At 38.9% G+C, this 24,012-nt stretch overlaps 1 protein-coding gene across 2 annotated transcripts in view; it reads left to right on the top strand.

The window, feature by feature from the left end:
- pgap1 (post-GPI attachment to proteins inositol deacylase 1) overlaps positions 1–24,012 on the top strand; it is a 151,668-nt gene that overhangs the window by 100,163 nt on the left and 27,493 nt on the right. For both annotated transcript variants that reach the window (XM_043692909.1, XM_043692908.1), the window contains 3 exons: positions 17,581–17,674; positions 19,566–19,656; positions 19,787–19,984. In XM_043692909.1, coding sequence (XP_043548844.1) covers positions 17,581–17,674; positions 19,566–19,656; positions 19,787–19,984 — 383 coding nt within the window. The remainder of the gene's footprint in view (positions 1–17,580; positions 17,675–19,565; positions 19,657–19,786; positions 19,985–24,012) is intronic.

Below are 24,012 nucleotides of genomic sequence, written 5' to 3'. Positions count from 1 at the left end.
GCACATTTGCCCAAATGATTGTTAATTTTGTCCTAAATTATCATTTCTAGAAACTTCACCACAACCCAAGATAAGTTGACTAGCCTGTTGTTTCTGTATTTTTCTTTGTATCCTTTTTAAACTGTTTACTTCCACCGAAATTGCATCAGCAGGTGGAGAAGTCAACATTTCGGCAGTTTGTTGTTTCTCCACTGAAATTGCAACATCTGTTTAGACTTCTTTCCCCCGTCATTTGAGGACTACCCTCCTTCCATCTTCTTTCCTGCAGCAAAGTTGTATTTAAGAACCATGAAGCATGCTCTCTGCACTATTGTGCAATTAGTAAGCCTTTCTTTCCTGCTCAGAGTGTCTTTCTGTGCTAATTCCAACACCCACTGCAGCTACATTAGCTGGTGCAGGCTGACTGTGGTGCTAGCCTTGTGCATTAAACAAGTTTTGACATAATAAAATGATTGTTGTACAAGCAGCAAAGCAATTCAGAGAAGACATGTTGGTTGCAGAGTGGTAGTTTTTGATATGAATACTGAAAATGTCTTTGGCAAATCTCATTGCTAAAAGACCCACCTTTTTAAAGTGCCTCGTAAATGGGTTGAATGGATGACCAATGAAGATGATCCACATCTCTATAAAAGATTAACATGGTCACTGATATCTTCTCAGGGCATGGTACCTGAGGTGAGAGAGAGCTTTGCACAATCTCAAACTCTTCACTCAGCATCCTGCCTGCATCGGAAGGAATCAGTGCATGTTTATCCCACATGGTGATCCTTACCCCCATTTTCGGACCTTGTGCAATTTCTTACATTCCATACCCACCTGATAACGATTCAGCACTTACTTAGCCACAGTGTACTGCATTTACTGAAGTATACAAAACTGCCATTGTGAAGTGCAATAATAAAATTCAAACTCTGCTCGAGTTTAACACCTCAATTTTTCTATTTTCCGTCACCAGCTCCTTTTACATACACCTCCCAGCAAGAGAATCAGCAATCACATGATTATGTTTGAAAATAGCTCGGCTGAAGGTTAACATGTTCTTTGAGGCATTTTCAGTATTCATGTCAAAATCCGCCACTCTGCAACCAACCTGTCTTTGAATTGCTTTGCTGATTGTCCAACATTCACTTCATTGTGTTAAAATTTGTTTAATGCATAAAGCTAGTATTTTGTTCAGGACCTGAACAAGGCAATATTGGCACGTTGCAAAATCACAGGTATAATCTTTTCCAGAGGACCATGTTTTCTGGTGTGACTGAAGTCCTTGCACGATAAAAACTGTATCTTTATATTTTTGTCCTTTTTAAAATTGTGGTCTGAAATGTAAAAGAACTGTTTTAAAACCAGTGACCTCGAAGGATAGCTACATCTTTTGAATGCAAGGAATTTGATACTTATTATAATTCCTGTTTGTATAGCTGTGGGTAGTAATGTGCAGATAAACGGTAACAGAGAGTTATTTATGAATGAAGCTTTTAAGTGTGAACCAGGGGCCAGTTATCAATGGTCAAGATCCTCTGTCTGCCAACAACTATGTGATTCGTTGTCTTGTAGAGTTTACTTAATTTAGTTTGAATCTAATTACCTGTAATAAGTGTTAAGTACAGACACCGTCCCTGCTTTCTATCTGTCAAAATCAGAAACTCAGGTTGCGTGGGGATTTTGCATTTTTCTTTTAAGAGCTTTAACTATTGAGGTATCTCCAGGAATAGCAGGGCTTGATTTCCAGTAAGTTACCCCATTAAATCAAGAAAGTGGAGATGGATGCTATTATTTGCTGTGGTATGACAAGCAACTAGCATTCCAATTGTACTATGGCTTATTTTTGGTAGATTGTTCGTGTTGTCTCCTGATGTACAGGCCCATGACACCATATATCAAAACATGTTTAATTGGTGAGAGGTGATTTCCTTGTGCTCATGACTCAATTAGTGCCTGAACAATGAACACTGCATTGAAATGTTAGCCACTCATCTTTTATCTCCATTTTTCACGTGTAGCAATGCCCTTAAGTTTTCTGCTTGTTTGCTCTGGTTTTTCACATGCTTGTATGTAAAGAAGAGGCAACAAAACAAATTTCATGAAAATAAACATAGGCATCTTCTCCATATGCATTTTCTGCTGCATAAAAATGCCAGGTTAAGCTCAAATGTAGAGTGTTCTCAGAAAAACCTGGTGTTTCTGCTGCTTCGATACTGAGGCCAAACTCAAAGGACAGGGAAGAGTATTTTTTTTAGGGCTGTCTTTTTGGCTTGTTAATAAAATATGTTTTACAACTTGAGGTTATTGGCCAATGTGCAATAATCATTTCTGTCACAGATAACCATGGTGACAGAGGAGTGCCAGTGTGTGTTGCGTATTTGGATTTCAAAGAGGCATTTAATAAATATTACATAAAATCTTACTGCACAGAATAGGAGCTCCTGGTTTGGAGGTGATAACATACCACGAATAAAGAATTGGTTAAATAACAGGAAATAGAGATGCAATAGATGGACTATTTTCAGGTTTGCAACCTGTGCGAAGTGGATTACAACAAGAATTGGGTGTCGCCTCTGCTGTTTATGATCTGTATTAATGATTTGGTTGAAGGGACTCAAAGTATAGAGTCCAAGTTTGCAGATGATTCAGATGAATAGAGATGAGTTAGAAAACAATTTGTGAGGAAGATACGAAGAGTTTGCAAAGGGATATAGGTTATGTAATTGGACAAAAAGAAACTGGCAGGTGGGTATAGTATATGGGAAAATGTGAGGTTGTCCATTTTGACAGGAAGAATAGAAAAGAATATTATTAAAATGGAGAGAAACTCCTGAAATCTCGCAAATATTCTCGCAAATGAATCACAAAAATTTAGTACAGTAGTCCCCCCGTACCCACAGGGGATACAGTCCAGGACCTACTGCAGAAAGGAGCGGCCCCATTCATTTCAATGGGAAATGTACCTTCCTGGCAGCAGCCTAATCCTTGGTTCCCTATAATATATTTGAGGCGCGGTAATTGTTTTCCGTGGATATGGCGGAGGGGGTGGAGTCGTCCTGTATTATGATGGAAGATGTTACATACATCCATATATATTAATTTATTTTTGAAATTAGATTTTGAACCAGTGGAATATGAATTTAGTCTGTGTGTGTGAAGTGTTTATGATTAACTTGTAATTATTTCTGTAGCCATGATAATTTCTGATATAAAACAGCATTACAGAGAGAGATTTGCAAAATCATAATGGGAGTTTATTTACATTGGGAGAGTTTACAAGTGAACAAAGCATACAATATACTGCGTTAAACCAGGAGATTTTAGAATGGCTTTTCAGCTTGGGGAAAACACCCATAACTTGACAAAAAGCCTTTGAGTCCCAATAAGCAGTTTACAGAAGTCTTTACTGAAGCTGAATAAGTGCCCCTGAGAGAGAGAAGTGATTTGGGGACAGCTTAAGAAAGTGTTTACCTTAGTGTAGTGAGTTTAGTTTGAAATTTCGAGGCCCAGAAATGTTTGATTAAAACCCTGAAGGGGATACGTAAAATTAAGAAAATCTTAGCTCAGTCACATGACACACCAAGGTAAAATCTATCCGATTCTCATGACTGGAAATTTAAACCACAATTAAGTCAAATCCTATGTGGGATAGAGAACAGAACTCTGTCTGGTGGTGTGTACTATAATAGTGTTTTTCAACTGGGGTGTGATGGCATACTAAGTGAAAAGTATGCCTTGAAATTTTTGGGAAGCAGTACCACTTGAGTACCAGGTTGCGTCCATGTTTCCGATCTCCTCCACAGTTTCAGTGTCTATTATTGAAGGCAATTTCAGCTGACACCACGTGCCCCCATCAAATATGGCTGCGCAAGCATCCAGAGCCACACACGCATAGACTTCTGATACCGGAAACAAATTAGGTATTCCATGGAATTGTTTGCCTCATCGAAGTATACCTTACTGCTGAAAAGGTTGGGAACTATTGCTCTAATGGGATCCTGCTGGGAATAATGGGATTAAGATTTTACCATATGTATGAAAATCTTTAAACATATGTGTAAATAATTTGATTTATTTTCTCTTCGTTTATTTTACATAATAAACTTTTGTTTTATTGTTAAAACCAAATCTGCTGCATTGCATGCTTGTGTTTCACTGAAGGACTCTTAAAAACAAAACAAGACCTATCAAGCCAGGTTTCAGTTTAGGATCAGATGTGTTGAGTAATAACATTAACTGCAATCATAACATCATGCGGTTGCTGCAAGTAATTAGGATGACAAATGGAATGTTGGCCTTCATTGTGAGCAGAATAGTTGAGAATTCTTGCTATAGCAGTACAGGACATTGGTGAGATGACGCCAAGAGTATTGTATGACATTTTAACTCCTTATTTAAAGAAGGTTAGGTTTGCTTTGGAAGCAGTTCAGAGAAAGTTCACTAGACAGGTTCATAAGATGGAAAGGTTGTCTTGTAAAGAAAATTTGAATGGCTTGGGCCTGCTTATATTTCATGAAATTTTTAAAAATGAAAGGTGATCATATTGCAACATTTAGCTATCTCAGAATGCTTGGCAATGCAAATGTTGGGAGAATGTTTCCCCTCAAGGAATTTACAACAAGGAACACAATTTAAAAATACATCAGATAGGTATAAGCAGGAATTTCTTCTCAGAGTCATTAATCTTTAGAATTCTATCCCCAGAAAGCAGTGGAAGCTGAGTTAGACAGATGTTTGATCAACAGAGAAGTCCAGGATTATTGGATATCAGGGCAGCAGGAAGCAAAGTGCAGTCAGGGCACAATCAGATCAGCCATGATTTGATTGAATGGCAGAGTAAGTTTTTATGGGGTGAAATGTTCCAGTCATGCTCCTAATCTTATGTGGGGTGTGTTTGATAGGGTGGTTGGTTCTTGTGTCAGATGGCTTATTTCAGAACACATGAGAAGCAATAACCCTAGTTACGTATTGCATGCACCATAGTAGAATAGCAGTGAAATACTATGATTCCCACTTCAGCTCTCATTGGAGATTCAATTAAACTGTAGGTCATATGATTGTTGCTCCATACCCTTGAGTCAGCATCAGTTAGATTTGATGATATATAAACTATATTGGTGTTGTCATGATGCAGATCCTGATGAGATCCTATTATCAATTTTTAGCTACAGCATCTTTGCTGGAACTCTGCTCTCTCTTTCCTCTCTTGCACCTCCCATGTATGTAATCATCCGTTGTACCTCCTGATAACTTAAGACAAAAATGTTATAATCAAGTGGACAATAAAGTTTGAAGATTTGAGACATGTTTGAACTGTTCTGTTATGAGCATCAAGCCTGGCAGAAAAGCCATATTTTAATATTAATAATGGAAAGGTACTAGTGTACTTGTTTTTATGTTGGCAGATTGCAAAGCTAACGCACAACAACAGAACCTGAACTCATGAAGCTATTAGAAAGATCAGGGGGCCTTTTAGCACTTTGTGTCTGTCCCTACAAGTGACCCTTGACTTATCTGTTCTTCATTTCATTCACTATTACTGTCTTTGATATGCATCCGTTAACACCCAGCAAAAATCTACTGACTTCAGACTTCAAAGTTTTAATTGAGCAAACATGCATATCCTTTTTGGAGGCAAACGTAGTAGATTTTCACCATTGTTTGGATGGAAAATATTAAATGTTGCCAGTTCAGAACATTCTGTGCTTTATGTTGTCACTGATTATTGGAACCAACTTCATAATGAGATTGTAAGTAGATCTAAGTGATGGTAACCTTTAGCAGTAATTGTTTTGAAAAGTTCAACTGTTTATAATAATAGATCATTTACATGTTTGGGGGGGAAGGTTTTTTTCAGATATTGAATATGTGTAAAGAAGTTACAGCAGTCATATTTAGAGTCATAGAGATGTACAGCATGGAAACACACCCTTCGGTCCAACTTGTTCATGCAGACCAAATATCCCAACCCAATCTAGTCCCACCTGCCAGCACCCAGCCCATATCCCTCCAAACCCTTCCTATTCATATACCCATTCAGATGCCTTTTAAATGTTGCAATTGTACCAGCCTCCACCACTTTCTCTGGCACCCTATTCCACACACGCACCACCCTCTGCATGAAAAAGTTGCCCCTTATGTCTCTTTTGTATCTTTCCCCTCTCACCCTAAACCTATGCCCTCTAGTTCTGGTCGGCCCCACCTCAGGAAAAAGACCTTGTCTGTTTACCCTGTCCATGTCCCTCGTGATTGTATATACTTCTACAAGGTCACCCCTCAGCCTCTGATGCTCTGGGGAAAACAACCCTAGCCTATTCAACCTCTCCCTATAACTCAAATCCTCCAACCTGGTAACATCCTTGTAAATCTTTTCTGAACCCTTTCAAGTTTCACAGCATCCTTCCGATAGGAAGGAGACCAGAATTATACGCAGTATTTCAAACGTGGCCTAACAAATGTCCTGTACAGCCACAACATGACCTCCCAACTCCTGTACTCAATACTCTGACCAATAAAGGAAAGCATACCAAACACCACCTTCACTATCCTATCTACCTATGACTCTACTTTCAAGGAGCTATGAACCTGCACTCCAAGGTCTCTTTGTTCAACAACACTCCCAAGGACTTTATCATTAAGTGTATAAGCCCTGCTAAGATTTGTTTTCTGAAAATACAGCACCTCGCATTTATCTAAATTAAATTCCATCTGCTACTTCTCAGCCCATTGGCTCATCTGATCAAGATCCCGTTGTAATCTGAGGTAACCTTCTTCGCTGTCCACTACACCTCCAATTTTGGTGTAATCTGCAAACTTACTAACTGTACTTCTTATGCTCACATCCAAATCGTTTATATAAATAACGGAAAGTAGTGGACCTAGCACTGATCCTTGTGGCACTCCAGTCTGCAAAACCATCCGACACCACAACCCTCTGTCTTCTACCTTTGAGCCAGTTCTGTATCCAAGTGGCTAGTTCTCCCTGTATTCCATGAACTCTAACCTTGCTAACCACTCTCCCATGGGGAACCTTGTCGAATGCCTTACTGAAGTCACGAGTTCAGATACAATATTAGGATATTCTAAACAAAGCATGTGTATGTCATTTCAAAGAAAGCATAAGTTTAAATACAGTCACATTTACTAATATCTCGTTCATGAGGTTTTTAAGTGAGATTTCATTTGCATATATTAACTCTAAATCTCCGCTCTCCCTATGAAATCTCTTCCTCAAAAGGCAAGGGAATTAGAATCTTTAAATACCTTTAAGGTAGATATCGATGGCTTCTTAATGAGCAAGGGGTTAAAATGCTTTCAACTGTGAGAGGGACTGGTGGCCTAATCAGTTTAGTCATGATCTTATTGAATGACGGAGCAGCTAACAGAGACAAGAAGTAAATGCTGCCAGCCAGTGACGACCGCATCCCACAAGTGAATCAATTTTTTAAAATGGCTCAGGGGACTAATGACCTACTCCTATTTCTAATTTGTGTTCCTCTGCTCGTTCAAGAACTATAGGTTATTTTGGATATTAGCAAGAAATTTGAAAATTTTGAGAACCTCAAAGAACATACCATTGTTTAAAGTAATGGTTCTGAGGGAGTCACTATTCATGTTACCTTGGCTCCAACCATCCTACTGACATCACACAAAGTCTGCAAGTGGAAATGACGAACTCTGTCCTAGCTTTCACAGGGAGCAGATGGATTTGTTTCAACTCCGTTAGATCCTGCATACTCTGGTCACAATATATGACCAAATGAAGTTGAAACATTTGCTGTCCATGATCTCTCTGCTGCTGTGTCCAGATCACTGACAGGGTAATTCATGATTGCTTCCTGATATAACTTATCATTGCTTACTTCTGAAACTAGGTTGGAAATTAAAATCAAATAAGTTATTTAATAATGCAATAAACCTTCTTGTCATCTAAGGATAGTGCTCCTATTCAATGCCAGTTCTCTATGGTGGTGCATCCTCTATCATTGACACTATAGGCAAAGACAAATTGAAGACCAAGGAAGGTTGATGGAAAGGAACCTCAGGCAGCCCTTACCCTGTACCATATACTGATAGAAGTAGCAAATAGTACAAGCTACCAAGTATGATCACCTAGGAGAATGTCACTGGTGACTACCTTTAAAATCTTTCTTGTTTCTCCTCCCAAATCCTGACTACCTTCTCCAGCTTATTTTCCTTTTATTACTTTGTTTCTCAACCTTGTCGATTTTAATCTTTTCACCTCTCTTTATGTAATACTGGACAAATTTATGCTCTCTTGCCCTCCTCACATTTCTGCCAACAGAGAAACTATTTTAAGCACATCACAATAACCCCAACAATCTTAACCCTTCCATGATCTCTGTACAGTTGTGTCTAGATCACTGACAAGGCCATCCACAATTGCTTCCTGATATAACTCAGTATTGCTCGCTCATCACTGCTTCAGTGAAGCTAGGCTGGAAATTAAAATCAAAGAAATTATTTAACAATGCAGTTCAGTCTGTGTGGCACAACTTGTATGCCATTTACAAGTTCACTGATGACACCACCATAGTCGGTCAAATCTCAAATGGCGATGAAACAGACTACAGGTGGGAGGTGGAAGATCTGGAAAAATGGTGCACTGAGAACAACTTGCTTTCAATGCCGGCAAAACCAAGGAACTCATTATTGACTTTCGGCGGGAAGTTACTCATGTCTCCCTGCACATCAACAGCACAGAGGTGGAACGAATGGAGAGTGGTCATTCACAGCAAGCTTCCTTGGACTCTTCATGTGGATGCACTGGTTACAAAGGCCCAGCAACATCTCTCCTTCCTCAGACAACTGAGGAAATTTGGCATGACGGCAAATACACTTGCCAACTTTTATAGGTGCGCCATTGAGAGTATTCTTTCTGCATGTATCACAACCTGGTATGGCAACTGTACCATTCAAGATCAGAGACGGTTACGGAGAATGGTGAACTTGGCCTGGAGAATCACAAAGACCAACCTCCCATCTATAGAATCCATCTGCCAGGCCCACTGTCAAGGAAAGGCTGCCAGTATTCTCAAAGATCCATCCCACCCTGGCAATGTTTTTCTAGAACCAAGGAGAAGGTTCAGAAGCCTGAACAAACACACCAGCCAATTTCGAAACAGTTTCTACCCTATTGTTGTTAGAATACTGAATGGACTCACAAAAACTTAACATTCGCCTGTACGTGTTTTTGTTTTTGCCGCTGTTTACCTATAATTTACTTATGTATGCTACTTAATTATTTGATCTGCCTGTATTGCTTGCAAGACAAAGTTTTTCATTGTGCCTCGGTACATGTGACAATAAATTCAATTCAATTCAACTTCATGGTTTATGACAACACTTTCGTTATTGTTCAAAATGTTGGCAGAGGTTATGAACTCTTAGTTCACTACACAGTCTATTTAATAAAGGCTTTGGAAACCTATACTTATAGATAAGTAGTTCAAGCATTGTACTGTACTTAGGCACAAACTGTAAGGTACTTTGAACAAGGGGACAGAATACCATTTTTGAACATTTTATATTGTTAATCAAGCCACAGCTGCCCATATTGTGAAATATTCATATACGCTGACAAATTGCAGCCCCAGCAGCAAGTCTAGGCATTAGACTTCCTTTTTTTTTCAGATTTTCCTCTTTGAATATCTTGACTTTGGTCTATATGGATAGATTTAGATAAAGAGTATATTTATTTTGAAAAATTTACTCACTGAGATTTCTTGGCCATAGATATGCCTTTATCATCAGCTATAAACCACAGTGACCCCTTTCTGGGAGGGGCATTGAAAAGAAGTTTCAGGTAATGATCTGAGTTCCACTATAATGTCACAATGACACCTGGACTAAGGCCCATCAATATAAAGCTGCAGTTCCAACAAAACACACTTCACTGAGCTTTTAAACAAGTAAGCAAAGGAAACAGTTTACTCGTAAATCGCAAAGTAGACTCTGCTTATACTCTGATGCTCCCTCTTTCCCAAACATTCTGTTGATGGTCCCAGAGTATCACCAGACATTTTTGTTTCTAAAAATCATTCATCAACTATTCTCAAAACTACAGAAGAGTCTCATTCCTCATGAGAATCGGACTGTTCAATAATAGAACTCCGACATTTGAGACAGAAAGTTGTGGGTTCAAGTCATGGAGAGTACAAAATCTAGGCAGGGATTACAGCTCGTTAGCAAGAGAATGCTGCACTGTTGTGGCGATATTGTTCTTTGACATCCATAATTAAACATAGTCCATGAGGGGCTGTAGGCATCTTCTCTGTTCACTACAATTCTGCACACCACTGTCATGCCTCCTGTCTGACGTTGTTCACCCAGCCATTTTCCAACCTGGCCAGTCCTTTCCTCATGGTCAAATTTCCACAACACGTAACAACACTTAGCCCACTTGGTCCAAAGGTTGTACTTACTTAATTTTTCCATCTTGCCTCCAGCTAAAATCCTGAAAGATACTGGGATTCTGATTTCCCAAGGACAGATTCCTTGGTTCTTCACTCTGGTCAGCTGATTCTAAACGCCAGAGCCACATTTCAGTACCGACAATCCACTTCTCATCAGCCTTATTCAAGATCCAGTTCTCACACTCACTCATTTTAATGACCTACACCAGGATTTTACAAATTGCTTTTTCAAGTCCACATGCACTTTGAACAAGTTGTTAGACTTATCTACTCAACTGGATGTGGCAGATTCTGTCGCACTATTTTCAGCAAGAGCAGAGGCCTTCATTTTGTTGCCATGCCAATACTATCCCCAACAGTCATTCCTAAAACAGATTAGCTGGTAATTATTTTGTTGCAATTGGTTAGAGCTTTCTCTACACAAATTGAACAGTGGCTTGAAATTGGCAATAAAGGGCTTTTGGACATCATTAGCGTGTAAAAGACACTATAAAGATACAGTTTCTTTAATTTTTTTATCTATGGTTTTTCATTAGAAGTTGCTGTTTTCTTCTTTTGTTCTTGCTGCTGCTGCTTTAGTATTATTATAACTGCTACATTTTCAGGTAAGTGACAATTTCAAGGCACTGGTTCAAAGCCACTTTTTAGTGTTATTTTAGCAACTTAAGTATTTGCTTTGTGCTTTATGCCAGTTCAGGATAGTTGTTTCCTGAAGCTATTTGAGTACTCACATTCACCTAAACTAACCACCAATTTAAGATAATGAGTTGAACTCATAGCATGGCTCATTTACCTTTGTTAGAATCTACATGTATTTGTGCACAAGGATCTATTCTGTGTAAACAAAAAGAATATTTTCAAGCTGCGTGTCTGTTTTGAGTTACCCAGCAACTTAGGGGGGCCTATAGTTCTGTGTTTTCTCCATGGTAATGTCTCAGCTAATCATGGTCAACATGCCAACGAATCAGTACCCTTTTCTCCAGCGTATAAGTTGTGATGGTTTGAATCTTTACGTTCTTGCATTTGCCCTTATCAGTGCAAGACTGACAGCTTTGACAATATCTTTTCTCAGTGATATTCAAGTTCGGAAAACTGCATGAGCTAATTTCTTAGTTTTCTGCTGTTTGCTTAAAAATAAAAATGATTTTAAGTTTTGTGAACTTAATTTAGCAAACCAGTTATTATTTTTTTGCTCTTTGCACTCAGTTTTTAAATGCATGGAAGATGAATTGTCTAATTTTGGAGATATTTTGAAATACTGCAATCTGAAACTATCTAACATTGTCAGGAACTATATTTTACTAAATCATTGAAAAATATGCTTTTTTTGAAACAAATGGTTTTACAATTATTACAATTATCCGTCAAGTATCTGCATGATTGCTATGAACATTCTTTTAGTATTTAATCTATATTCAGGCTTTATTATCAATCTCCCAGAGATTTATATGGGATAAAGAGTATGACAGCTTTCAAAACCCTTGTGGATATGTACATTTGGTCCTTGGCAGCTTTCTCCCCTCAGCCACTACACAATGCAACTCTCATCCACAAAGCTGTCAACCTCTAGCTCAACTCATTACCCTCTCTGTTCTGCGTTCATTGTCCTCTCCCTTAGTCTCTCCCTCTATTTAAACTGCTTAATCCATATTCAAAGCCACCTTCTTAGTGTTGCCATTTTATGTGACTTAGTTAATCCAATATTTGTTTTTGTCACAAAACAGAAATTGCTGGAAAAGCTCAGCAGGTCTGTGGAGAGAAATCAGAGTTAATGTTTTGAATCGAGTAACCCTTCCTCAGAACTCATCAGGAATATCCTTCTTGTGTCTAAGCTGTCAAGTCCTTCGTACAATTTTAGAGGTTTCTATCTGATTGCACACTCCCCCATATCCAACTGTTCTACGATCCAGTGAATACAATGCTAACCAACTCAATAGCACCTCATATGTCACTTCTGCCATCCAAGGAATCAATTTAGTAAACTTTCTTCACACACACTCTACTGCAAGAAGATCCTTCCTCAGATAAGGAGACTAAAACCGTATGCACTATTCCAGGTGTGGTCTCAGCAGTGCCTCATATTTTAATCATTTTCTTGTATCACTCTTCATCCACATCTCCTTTCCACCTCCAATCTTTCTTCCTTCTGTCTCCATCCCTGAAGAAAATCATCTCACAATTTTTTTTAAATCCCCTACTATGTAGCTTTTGGTCATCACAATGTTTTGGCAGTATGATTTGCTCTATGTGATCCTCACCTCCACTTCTGATCAGAAGCATTCAGGGATATTTGACGTTTCGGATAGACAGGAAGGAAGAAAAAAGTTTGGGATGGCACTGTTAATAAGAGGTGAAATGAGTACAGTTGTCAGAGACGATCTAGGCTCAGATGATGTATGGAGTAAATTATAGAAACATAGAAGCATAGCAAATAAGACTAGGAGGAGGCCATTTGACCCTTGGAACCTGGTATGCCATTTTCAAGATCATGGCTGATCATCCAACTCAATAGCCTAATCCTGCTTTCTCCCCATAACTTTAAATCCCATTTGCCCCAAGTGCTATATCTAGCCACCCCCTGAATACATTCAATGTTTTGGCATAAACTACAACCTGAGGTAATGAATTTCACAGGCTCTGGGTGAAGGAATCTCTCCTCATCTCCATCCTAAATGGTCTACCCGGAATCCTCAGATTATGATCTTTGGTTCTGGACATACCCATCATCAGGAATATCCTCCCTGCATCTACCCTGTCTAGTCCTGTTAGAATTTTATAAGTCTATATGAGATCCCCTCCATTCATCTGAACTCCAGTGAAAACAATCCAAACCTCATCGATCTCTCCTCATACGTCAGTTAAAAAAAAGCAAGAGAAAGGGGGAATAGTGTATCGAGCACTAAATGGTAGCTATATTGTAAGAAAGGGTATAAATCAACAATTAATTGGAGCATGTAGAAAGATTAGAGCAATAATTATGGATAACTTTAATCTTGTTGATTGGGTCAATCAATTTTGAAAGGTTAGCTACAACAATGAATTCATACAATGCATTAGGGATAGTTTCCTAGAGCAGTGTGTCGTGGAGCCAATCATGAGCAGGCTCTCTTGGAGCTGGTAATGGGTAATGAGGCAATAGGATCTAATAAATGACCTGACTAAAAGATTCCTGACGAGTTAATGATCATTTTTGATAGAATTTAATATTCTGTTTGAGAATGAGAAACTTAAATATAGGGAATTGCAACGAAATAAGGTCAGAGTTCGCTTAAAGTGGACGGGGCAGACAGATTAGCAGGAAAGAGGAAGCCAGCAGTAGCAGACATTTTAGAAGGTGGTTAATGATCCTTAGCAAAAATATATCCCAATAAAGAGGAAAGGTTCGTAGAGAGGAATAAACCAATCATGGTTACCCAGGGAAGTTAAGGAAAGAAAAAGCACATAAGGAGGCTAAAGTCAGTGATAGTCCCGAAGACTGGGATAAAATCAGAATCAACCAAAGGAGGATTAAAAGATAATAAAGAGAGGAAATAACCTACACATTTTTGGACTGTGGGAGAAAACCCATGCAGACAGGGGTGGCACAGTGGCTCAGTGGTTACCACTGCTGCCTCTTAGTCCCAGGAACACAGGTTCAGTTTCAGCCTCGGGTGACTGTATGTGTGGAGTGTGCATGTCCTCCCCACGTCTGCATGAGTGTCTTCTGGGGGCTCTGGTTTTCTCTCAGAGTCCAAAGATGTGCAAGTTAGTTGAATTGGCCATGCTAACTTGCCCATATTGTCCAGGGATGTGCAGGTTAGCCATGGGAAATGCAGGGTTATAGGGATAACTTGGTGGGGTGGGTCTGGGTGGGATGCTGTTTAGAGGGTCAGTGCTGACTCAATGGGCCAAATGGCCTGCTTTCACATTGTAGGGGTTCTAAGATAACTATATGAAAAGGAAGTGTGGACCCCTTAGAAAAAGAGCCTGGGGGATAGATTTAGAGACAAGGAAATGGCAGAGAAGTAAACAGATATTTTGCATCATTCTTTATGTTGAAAGACACTTCAAATTATACAAAAGAATACAGGAGATAGAAGGAAGCACCATCACCGAGAGTAGAGAAGTAATATTAGACAAATTAATGGGATTAAAAACAGATAAGTCACTTGCGTCTAATGGTTTGCAACCTAGTATCCTAAATGAAGTAGCTACAGTGATAATGGATGTGGTGATTGTAGTTTTCCAAAAATCATTGAATTTAAGGAAGTTGCGGAGTATTGGAAAACTGCCAATGTGACACTTCTGTTCAAAAGAGAGGGAGGCAAAAAGTGGGTAACTATAGGTTGATTAGCCTAATACCTATTGGAAAGATGTTGGAATAATTATTAAGTAAGTAATAGCAGCACATATGAAAAATCACAATCTAAAGAAGGACAGTCAGCATGGCTTATGAAAGGGAAATCATGCCTCAACCAGAGAGGATAGATGTGTTATATTTGAATTTCTGAAAAGTGTTCATGTGATACCTCATAAAAGGTGAGAGCCCATGGTGTTGAAGATATTATATTGGCATGGGTAGAGAGTTGGCTAATGGGCAGGAAACAACAAATTGGTGTAAGTGTTCTTTTTCAGATTGAAGACTTGTAATCAGTGGGATCCTACAGGATCAGTGCTATGACCCCAACTGTGTACAGTAGATATTAATAACTTGAAAGAAGGAAGCAAATGTACTGTAGCCAGATTTGTAAACGAAACAATAAGTGGGAAGACAAATTATGAGAGGGATGCAAACAATTTGCAGAGAGATATTGATAGGTTAAGGAAATGGGGAAAATATTAGCAAATAGAGTATAATTTGGAAAAATCTGGAATTGTTCATTTCAGAAGGGAGAGCAAAAGAACAGTATTATTTAAATGGAGAAAAAAATTACAGAAAGTTGCAACACATAGGGACTTGGAGATACTTGTGCATGAAATGCAGAAAGTTAGCACACAGGTGGAGCAGGTAATCAGAAAGGTTAATGGAATGTGGCATTTATTTCAACAGAGTTGGGATATAAGAGTAGAGAAGTCTTAAGTATTGTGAGTAGGTTTGGTCCCCATGTTTTATTTCAGTAGAGACAGTTCAGAGAATCGTTGGCATGGAGGGATTATCTTTTGTGCAATAGTTGAGCAGGTTGTGACTGTACTTATTGGAATTTAGAAGAATGAGAAGTGATCGCTTTGAAAAATATCAGATTCTTAATGGGCTTGACAGGGTAAATGCTGAGGGGATATTTCCCCTCATGGAGATTCTAGGAATTAGGGGGCGAGAAGTTAAGACACAGACTCTTCTGGACCAGTGGCATTGTCTCTACCACTGAGTCAGGAGGCCTGGTTTCTAGCCCCACTTTCTTCAGAATTATGTAATTGCATCTCTGAACAGGTGGTTAGAAACTATCTTAGAAGCTCATAATTTTCCTCATTAACATTGAGACCATTTCTAGTCTGAGTTCATTGTGTTCGTGATCTGTATCCTGCTTCTTTGTCCTCATTTTAGTAAATAGCTGATAATCCAGCATCCTTTGCCTGGCCTCCATGCTAGTTAATAATATTAATGGTCCTTCAGATATTGTTCCTATCTCCTTTAAAACTGCAGAGGCCACCCAGGTCCTTAAGAAAAAACAAGCAGCCCTTGACCCCAACATCTTTGTCAAGTACTACACTATCTCCAACACCCAGTTTTCTTTATTAGGTCATTGAGTATGTTGGTGGTTCCCAAATCCTTGCTATTTTATTCCAAAAACTCAATTTTGAGTCTCTTTGATTTCCACTATGTCACAATACCAAAATGTCTCTTATTCAAGTCTCAAATGATACCCTGTCTGACTGTGACAAAGGTAAATTATCCTTCCTCATATTTTACAGTTTTTGAACTTAGCTTTTTCCATTCTTACCTAATCACAGGCAGAATACAAGCTGCATTGACTTATTTTCTTGCTCTCATGCTATTAACCTTGAGGGGTCCCTTGAGAATGTTTCCTCTGCCCCCTTCAGTTTCGCAACTGCACACTGACCATTAATGGTATCCAAAAACAGCTAGTTTCCACGTATACATGATTGACAGCTAGCAGAACCTTGCTTCCACCTCAACTGTCATTAAAAATAACAAATTGTTTATCCAATATGCAATACTAAATAAGCAGAAATTCCCTTCAGTTAATTTATGGGAATACCAAATCCATTGATGTTGGACCCACTATAAATTCCATTCCTAGTTATTGATTCCAGCCCTCTCCCCGGCAACTGTCTGAAAGTGAACCAGACTGTTCATAACTTTGGTGTCAAATTTGATTCTGAGATGAACTTTTTATCGCATATTCACATCATCATGATGATTGCCTATTTCTACCTCGAGAACATTTCCTTGAATCTATCTCTCCGTCAGCCTATCTGCTACTAAACCCCTCACCCCCATGCCTTTGTTACCTCAACTTTTGACTATTGCAGCATAATCCTGAACACCAAACTACCTTCTACTCTCCAAAAAAAATGATGATCTAATATTTTATTTTCCATGTTCTTTCTTGCACCAGGTCCCATTCACCCATTAACCCTCTGCTTACTCTCCTTCATTATTGCTTTAAATCCATATCCTTGCCCATCCATATCTCTGTGGACTCTTCCAGCCCCACAACTCTGCAGGATGAAAGTACATTCATCAAATTTTGCAGTACAATTTTAATTGATTCACCCACTGGTGGCCATATCTTCAACTGCATGGTCTCCAAAACCTTAAACTTGCTCTGTAAACTTCTCCAAATCTCTACCCTTATTTCCTCCTTTAAGATGCTCTTTATGACAACATTTTTAGTCAAGTGCCATCATTTTACCTTATGTGTCTCAATGGCAAAATTTAATTTAATTGTTCGCCCTTGAAAGCACCTTGGGGTGTTTTATTTTGTTAGGTATTTTATGTATATAAATTGTGGTTAATAGAAGCTTAAACTTAACAAGCAAGTTTCTAATGGGCGATGTTCTGATAATCTGGATATGTGATTACTTAACCATTTAAAAAGCTGTGTATATAAGGGCAGTGTGTCTCCTTATTTTGTATTTGTTAATTGCTTAAGTGTAGCTTCTGTGCTCAAGTATAATCTTGAACAAGCATATTTGTGAATTGTTACCTTTTTCCCCCCAGCTGATCAGATTCCATGGTATACATCTGCCTACATATGTTGTTGTGAACATTCTATTAGCATTTGGAAGACAATTAATCCATCTTTATTCTGAAGGTAACAAACAAATAAATACCTGTACTGCAATAAAAACAAAAATTGCTGGAGAAACTCAGCAGGTCTAGCAGCATCTGTGGGAAGAAAACAGAGTTAATATTTTGAATCTGGTGGCACTTTATGAGAACTGATAGCAGCTAAGAAAAGGTGATATTTTGCTTTTGTTATGAGAGGGCAGGGGTGTAGAAAAAGTTAGAGGGGAGGTATTCTGATCACTTTAGCAATAGATTGCTTAATTCTGAAACAGAATGCTGGGAGTTAAACCCATGTTAGCAACTCTGTTTGGCACACCTAGTTCCAAGTAACTGTCTAGAAATTCAAGAACTAACCAGCCCTGTTTTCTAAAAACATAGTGAACAGGAAATCTACTTCTTTAGTGGACAAAGAAATGCATGAAGATTGAACGAAGAGTACGTGAAAGGAAAGTATACATATTTTAAAAGTGTAGTTATGACACAAATTTGTCAGTTGTACAAAACTCTTACATCCAAGCTGCAGTTATCTTTCAAGATATGGTTCATCCTCTTTCAGCCAGAAGTTGAAGAGTTTCATATATATTTTTATTAGTTGTTCCTATTCTGGGTTGCTTTTTCATTGCTTGACTGGTTAGTTCCATATGGCCATATGAAAGCAGAATTCTTCACTTCAGGTAAGAGAAATAGTGTGAATTCTACCTGAATAGTGTCTCATAGTGTAGTGTTTCTCCATCAGTGGGATACGAAGGTCATCTAGTTGGGACCTCCAAGATTTACATGTTTACCAATGAAATGCAATCACAAGCTTCTCACTGATTATTAAATCATTGTCTAATTTTTTTTAACAACTTAGCGATAAAACATATTCTAGTGAAAATCATTGCAATTTTAATGCCCTACAAATTTCCATTCATAGTTAATACAATACTAAACTGCTTGTAAACATAAACGCACACTCCTTGGAAAAAATAGTGTTTTGTTTTTATCGTGGTGGGACCAGGGTTTTTTGACAAAATAGTTGGTTGCACAGAGGATGCAAAGGGCTGAGAATCAATATCCTAGTGGACAATCAAACGAACAGTAATATAGCCTTTGATATGACCTGTGTTCCACTTTGAGGTTGGAGTTGGGAAAATCATGAAAAATATAGGTTTGAGTGGGACATTCATGCTAGTTTTGACTGACTGGCTTGATGTATATTCTATGCAATACTATGCATTATAATGACATGGCAGTGTTTGAATTACTTGCCTCTGATTAATAATGGGCTGGATCTTGTGTCAGTAGCACTTGCTGCTAACCTTAAAGAAAGCATAAAGATCTAGTGATATCTGGCAAAGATTTCCTTTTCTTAATGACAGTTTAAATATGTTCAAGTAAAGGCGATTTCTAGGCATCTGGCAGAAATGGTACCAACATTCAAGGTAAGTAACCAAAGACATTTAAGTATTTTCACAGATAGCAAATCAGAAAATTAAAAGGACTGATTCTTCTTCACATTTAATTTAAATTTTCAGACAGCGAAATAAATGATTATGATTCAAGTAGAGGTTAAGATGTGAAAAAGTTTAATTTCATAAAAAAACTATTTTCCAAGTACGTGGAGTTGTTTTCATCAAGGAGAAATGTAATATTTCATACATTGAATACTAGATTTTTATTTGGCTGGTGAGGATGATGAAATTTGTACACTGCTAAAAATTTGATTACACCTTAGTCAACAAGGTGTAATTTTTTTAATGGATTTTTACAGCTAGGCTAACCACATTAAACTTGAAGTTAGTGTTAATTCAGCACTCATGATTCACTGTGAGCTAGCTTTAACAAGCACCAGTTAGAGAAGCATAGAATCACTGGTGGTAGCTTTTAGATTTCTGTTATTCTGCATTTAAAATATATTCACGTTCTGTTTGCAGGTCACTGTTTGGACTTCAATAGTGCCTTAAATGCTGCATCGAAACCATATAAAGTTATTCCATTTATCAATTTGGCAGTTTTTCTTTTAAGGTAAGCATTTGAAATTCAGTTTAATGAAAAATATTTAAAAATTGTTTTGTACTTTTTTTTCATAAATTCTCCATTTCAAGTGTGTTTTCCTACTTAGTAACTGAGATCAAGGAGTATGTTTTTCTTACAGATATGACTGGTTTAAGGAGACATGGTCTAATCTCATGTTGCCTGAGATTGATGTCCTTCCTTCAAATAAGCAAGGAATCACCTACCCAATGATATCTATTCTCCTTTTCCTATTTGGAACAGCTATTGCCTATTGGAATGGAATATTCTTGCATGTATTACTTAGGCAGCTTTCCTTCTTGTGGTCAATCTTTCAAAGGTAAGGTGTCTCTTAATGTGTGCACTAGGTGAGGACTAAGGGGGAATCTCTTGTCTATAGCTCCACATACATGGCCATCATTAAGTGTAGCATGTGTTCATCATTTTCTGGGAAGATGGCTCCTCAACCCTCCTTGATTAAGAAATTTACTCACATCTCAACTTTAGGACTGTGTTCTTTAGCATGCATCCTACACACACTGTAGGTACGTCTCAATACCACAGCAAACATATCCAGTGGCCAGGAATAGAATTTTCAAAAAGAGACTTCCGTCCTTTGAGGTGCCCAATGACCCCTATATGTCAACCTTAACCAACACCGAGAAACAGATTGTTTGTGATGATATTGCAGTTTGTAAGATCTCGCTATGAACAAATTAACCATTGAGTTTCCTGCATTCCAGCAGTGATTCCACTTAATTGTCTACAAAGTGATTTGGGCTGCCATGAAGTGATGAAAAATGCTATTCACATGCAAGTTCTTTCATACTAATTGTCAGTACAGCTGAGATTTGAATCAAAATAAGATGATAAGACCATGACAGAGGAGTGGATGTAAGGCCATTTGGCCCATCGAGTCCACTCAGCCACTCAGTCATGGCTGATGGGCATTTCAACTCCACTTACCCGCACTCTCCCTGTTGTCCTTAATTCCTTGCGAGATCAAGAATTTATCAATCTCTGCCTTGAAGACAATCAATATTTAAATAGATTAGATTAGATTCCCTACAGTGTGGAAACAGGCCCTTCAGCCCAACCAGTCCACACCGACCCTCCGAAGAGTAACCCACCCAGACCCATTTCCCTCTGACTAATGCACCTAGCATTATGGGCAATTTAGCATTGCCAATTCACCTGACCTGTACATCTTTGGACTGGGCTTCCACTGTGCTCCGTGTCATTGATTTCCACAGTCCCACCACTCTCTGGCTGAAGAAATGTCTCCTCATTTCCATTCTAAATTGACCCCATCTAATTCTGAGGCTGTGCCCATGGGTCCTAGTCTCCTCGCCTAATGGAAACAAATTCCCAGCGTCCACCCTTTCTAAGCTATGCATTAACCTGTAAGCTTCTATTAGATCTCCCCTCAATCTCTAAACACTAATGAATACAATCCCAGGATCTTCAGCTGATCATCATGTGTTAAGCCTACCATTCTAGGGATCATCGATGTGAATCTCCGCTTGACACGCTCCAGTGCCAGTATGTCCTTCTTGAGGTGAGGGGCCCAAACCTGGACACAGTATTCTAAATGGGGCCTAACCAGAGCTTTATAAAATCTCAGTAGCACATCGCTGCTTTTATATTCCAACCCTCTTGAGATAAATGATAACATTACATTTGCTTTCTTAATCATGGACTCAACCTGCAAGTCAACCTTTAGAGAATCCTATACTAGCATTCCCAGATCCCTTGTACTTTCACTTTATGAATTTTCTCACCGTTTATAAAATAATCCATGCTTGTATTCTTTTTCCCAAAGTGCAAGACCTCGCATTTGCTCACGTTGAATTTCATTAGCCATTTCCTGGACCACTCTCCTAAACTGTCTAAATCTTTCTGCAGCCTCCCCACCTCTTCAGAACTACCTGCCTGTCCATCCAACTTTGTATCATTGGCGAACTTCGCCAGAATGCCCCCAGTCCCTTCATCCAGATCATTAATATATAAAATCAACCCTCAATCATTCAGCTTTGTAGTACAGCCATTAAAATGAACTGTTTAAACATCTTTTAGAGGCAGCTATCAACATTTTCAACTGTAATTATGGTCCTGGCTGCATGCTACAACCAAGCAATGAGTGACAGTAAATGTATTTGCACAACAACAGCACATCGAGCCAAGGAATTTCCAAGACACTTATCAAATTTAACCCATCTTGACATGTAATTACAGAGCTATCGTGCCTCTGTGACCTTAACCTCTTCTTCTCGGCTCTTCATTGCTCCCTTACAAGCTCAAGGGCTCAGTTTCATGATCTCAGCAGCAATATTCATTTTTGTCCAGAACTTGAGGTCCTGGTTTCAAGTTTCACTGCAGGCTTCATTGAGAGGCCAAATTAATTTTTGATTTTTAGTGTCCACAGTACTTTGTATGTTTTTTAAAAAATTATACATTCTTTACACTGTCACAAATCCTGTCCCAGTGTCTCCAGCCAATTAAGTGGTGTTACCTAGGTCAGAAATTGACCATTACAGCTGACCCCAGAATTGGGAAAGGGAATTATTCCTTCTTTCCTGGAATGTTGGATGAGTTGCATCCAGCTTTCGTTAGCTTGTTTAATGCCCACTGTCTCCTTTCCCACTAAGCTGACAAGTGGATTCTCACACAAGGTACAAGCCCAGGGCCAAGGAGAGACTGGAGACTCTATGGATCGTTCCTCTTGGAGCAGGGAACGTTCAGGGGGAGATTGAAATTGAGGCGTTTGGAGTCAGGAAGAGTGGGTCAATAAGGAAGAAGCTGTTCTCAGCAGCAGGAAGGTTGGCCACTAGAGGGACACGGGTTAAAGAGAATCAGGAAAAGAACCTGAGGGAGGAAGGGGAGAGATGAGGAGGATGTCTTATTTGAGGCAGTGAGTTGGTGTGATCTGGGGTGCAGTATCTGAAATGGCAGTGGGAGCAGATTCAACACGAACTATCAGAAGGTGGGGGAAATCAGGAAGTACTGGAAGAGGGGGACTTTATGGAGGGCTGTTGGGGGGGTAGGTCTGGAGAGTGTAGCTGTCACTGGACCTTTCAAAGAGCTGCCCCAGACAAATTGGCTGAATGGCCTCCTCTGCAGTACTCACCAATAAAGAAATACATCCATTAATGGGTGGCACAGTGACTCCGTGGTTAGCACTGCCCTCTCACAGCACCAGGGGCCCAGGTTCAATTCCAGCCTTGGGTGACCGTGTGGAAATTGCACGTTTTCCCTGTGACTTGTGTGGGTTTCCTCCAGGTGCTCCAATTTCCTTCTACAGTCCAAAGCTGTGCAGGTTAGATGGATTGGCAATGCTAAATTTCCCATAGCATCTGGGGATGTTACGGGGATAGGGTCTGCGTTGGATGTCCTTCGGAGGGCTGGTGTGAACTGAATGGGCCAAATGGCCTCTTTCCACTCTGTAGGGATATTACTACTATAATGTTTTTAAGGGTTTGAAAGACAACATAGGAAGAAAAGATAACCATCGTTGATTCATGAAACACTTTTATCTTCATAAAGACTGGGAAAAGCAGATTGGCAAAAATAGTCTGGAGAATAAATTTCTAGCATATTTTCATGATATTTTCCTGGTGCATCATATTGTGGAACCAAACAGAGATAAGCTGTATTGGACTGATATTGTGTAATGAGGCAGGTTAAGTAGTAAACTCACGTTAAAGGAATCTTTCAGGGATAAAGTGATCATAAAACATTTGAATTCCTTATTAAGTTTTAAAGGGATGGCATCTCTAACAAGAGTCTTGAACTTAAAGCTAATTACGCAGGTAAGGGGAAAGCTGATTAGGTTGATGAGACAAATGAACAGTGGGAAATATTTAAAGAATAAATTCAGATTATTCAAGAAAATAAACAAATACTCAGCAAGAACGCTCCATCTGTGGCTTACTAAGAAAGTTAAAGGTAGTGCTAAGTTTTAAAAACAAAAATTTGTATTGTTCCGACGATAATATTAAGCCTGCAGATTAGGAGTGCTTTAGAAAGTAGTGAAAGGGCAACAAAAATTGATAAATATGCAAAACAAATAAGAGGTTCATCTAGCCATTCAGAAATATTTTACAGATTGTAAGAGGTTTCACAAGTGTACAAAGTGGAAAGTATCAAAAATAAGGTGATCTCTTCATGACAGAGAAATTATTATGGAGGACAAGGAAACAGCAGTGACATGAACAGATATTTTGTCTGTGTCTTCACAGGCAAAGACACAAACTGCATACTTAAATAGAGGGGAACCAAGGGGCTAATAAGACTCAGGAGCATAAGGTAATAAATACCAACAGAGCAAAGGTGTAAGAGAAACCTAGCCATCTGTCTTAATTATCTAGT

This window comes from Chiloscyllium plagiosum, chromosome 7 (assembly GCF_004010195.1).
Source record: "Chiloscyllium plagiosum isolate BGI_BamShark_2017 chromosome 7, ASM401019v2, whole genome shotgun sequence".
Classification (NCBI taxonomy): domain Eukaryota; kingdom Metazoa; phylum Chordata; class Chondrichthyes; order Orectolobiformes; family Hemiscylliidae; genus Chiloscyllium; species Chiloscyllium plagiosum.
The sequence above is the reverse complement of the archived record's forward strand: the minus strand, read 5'-3'. Positions and strand labels throughout refer to the sequence as shown.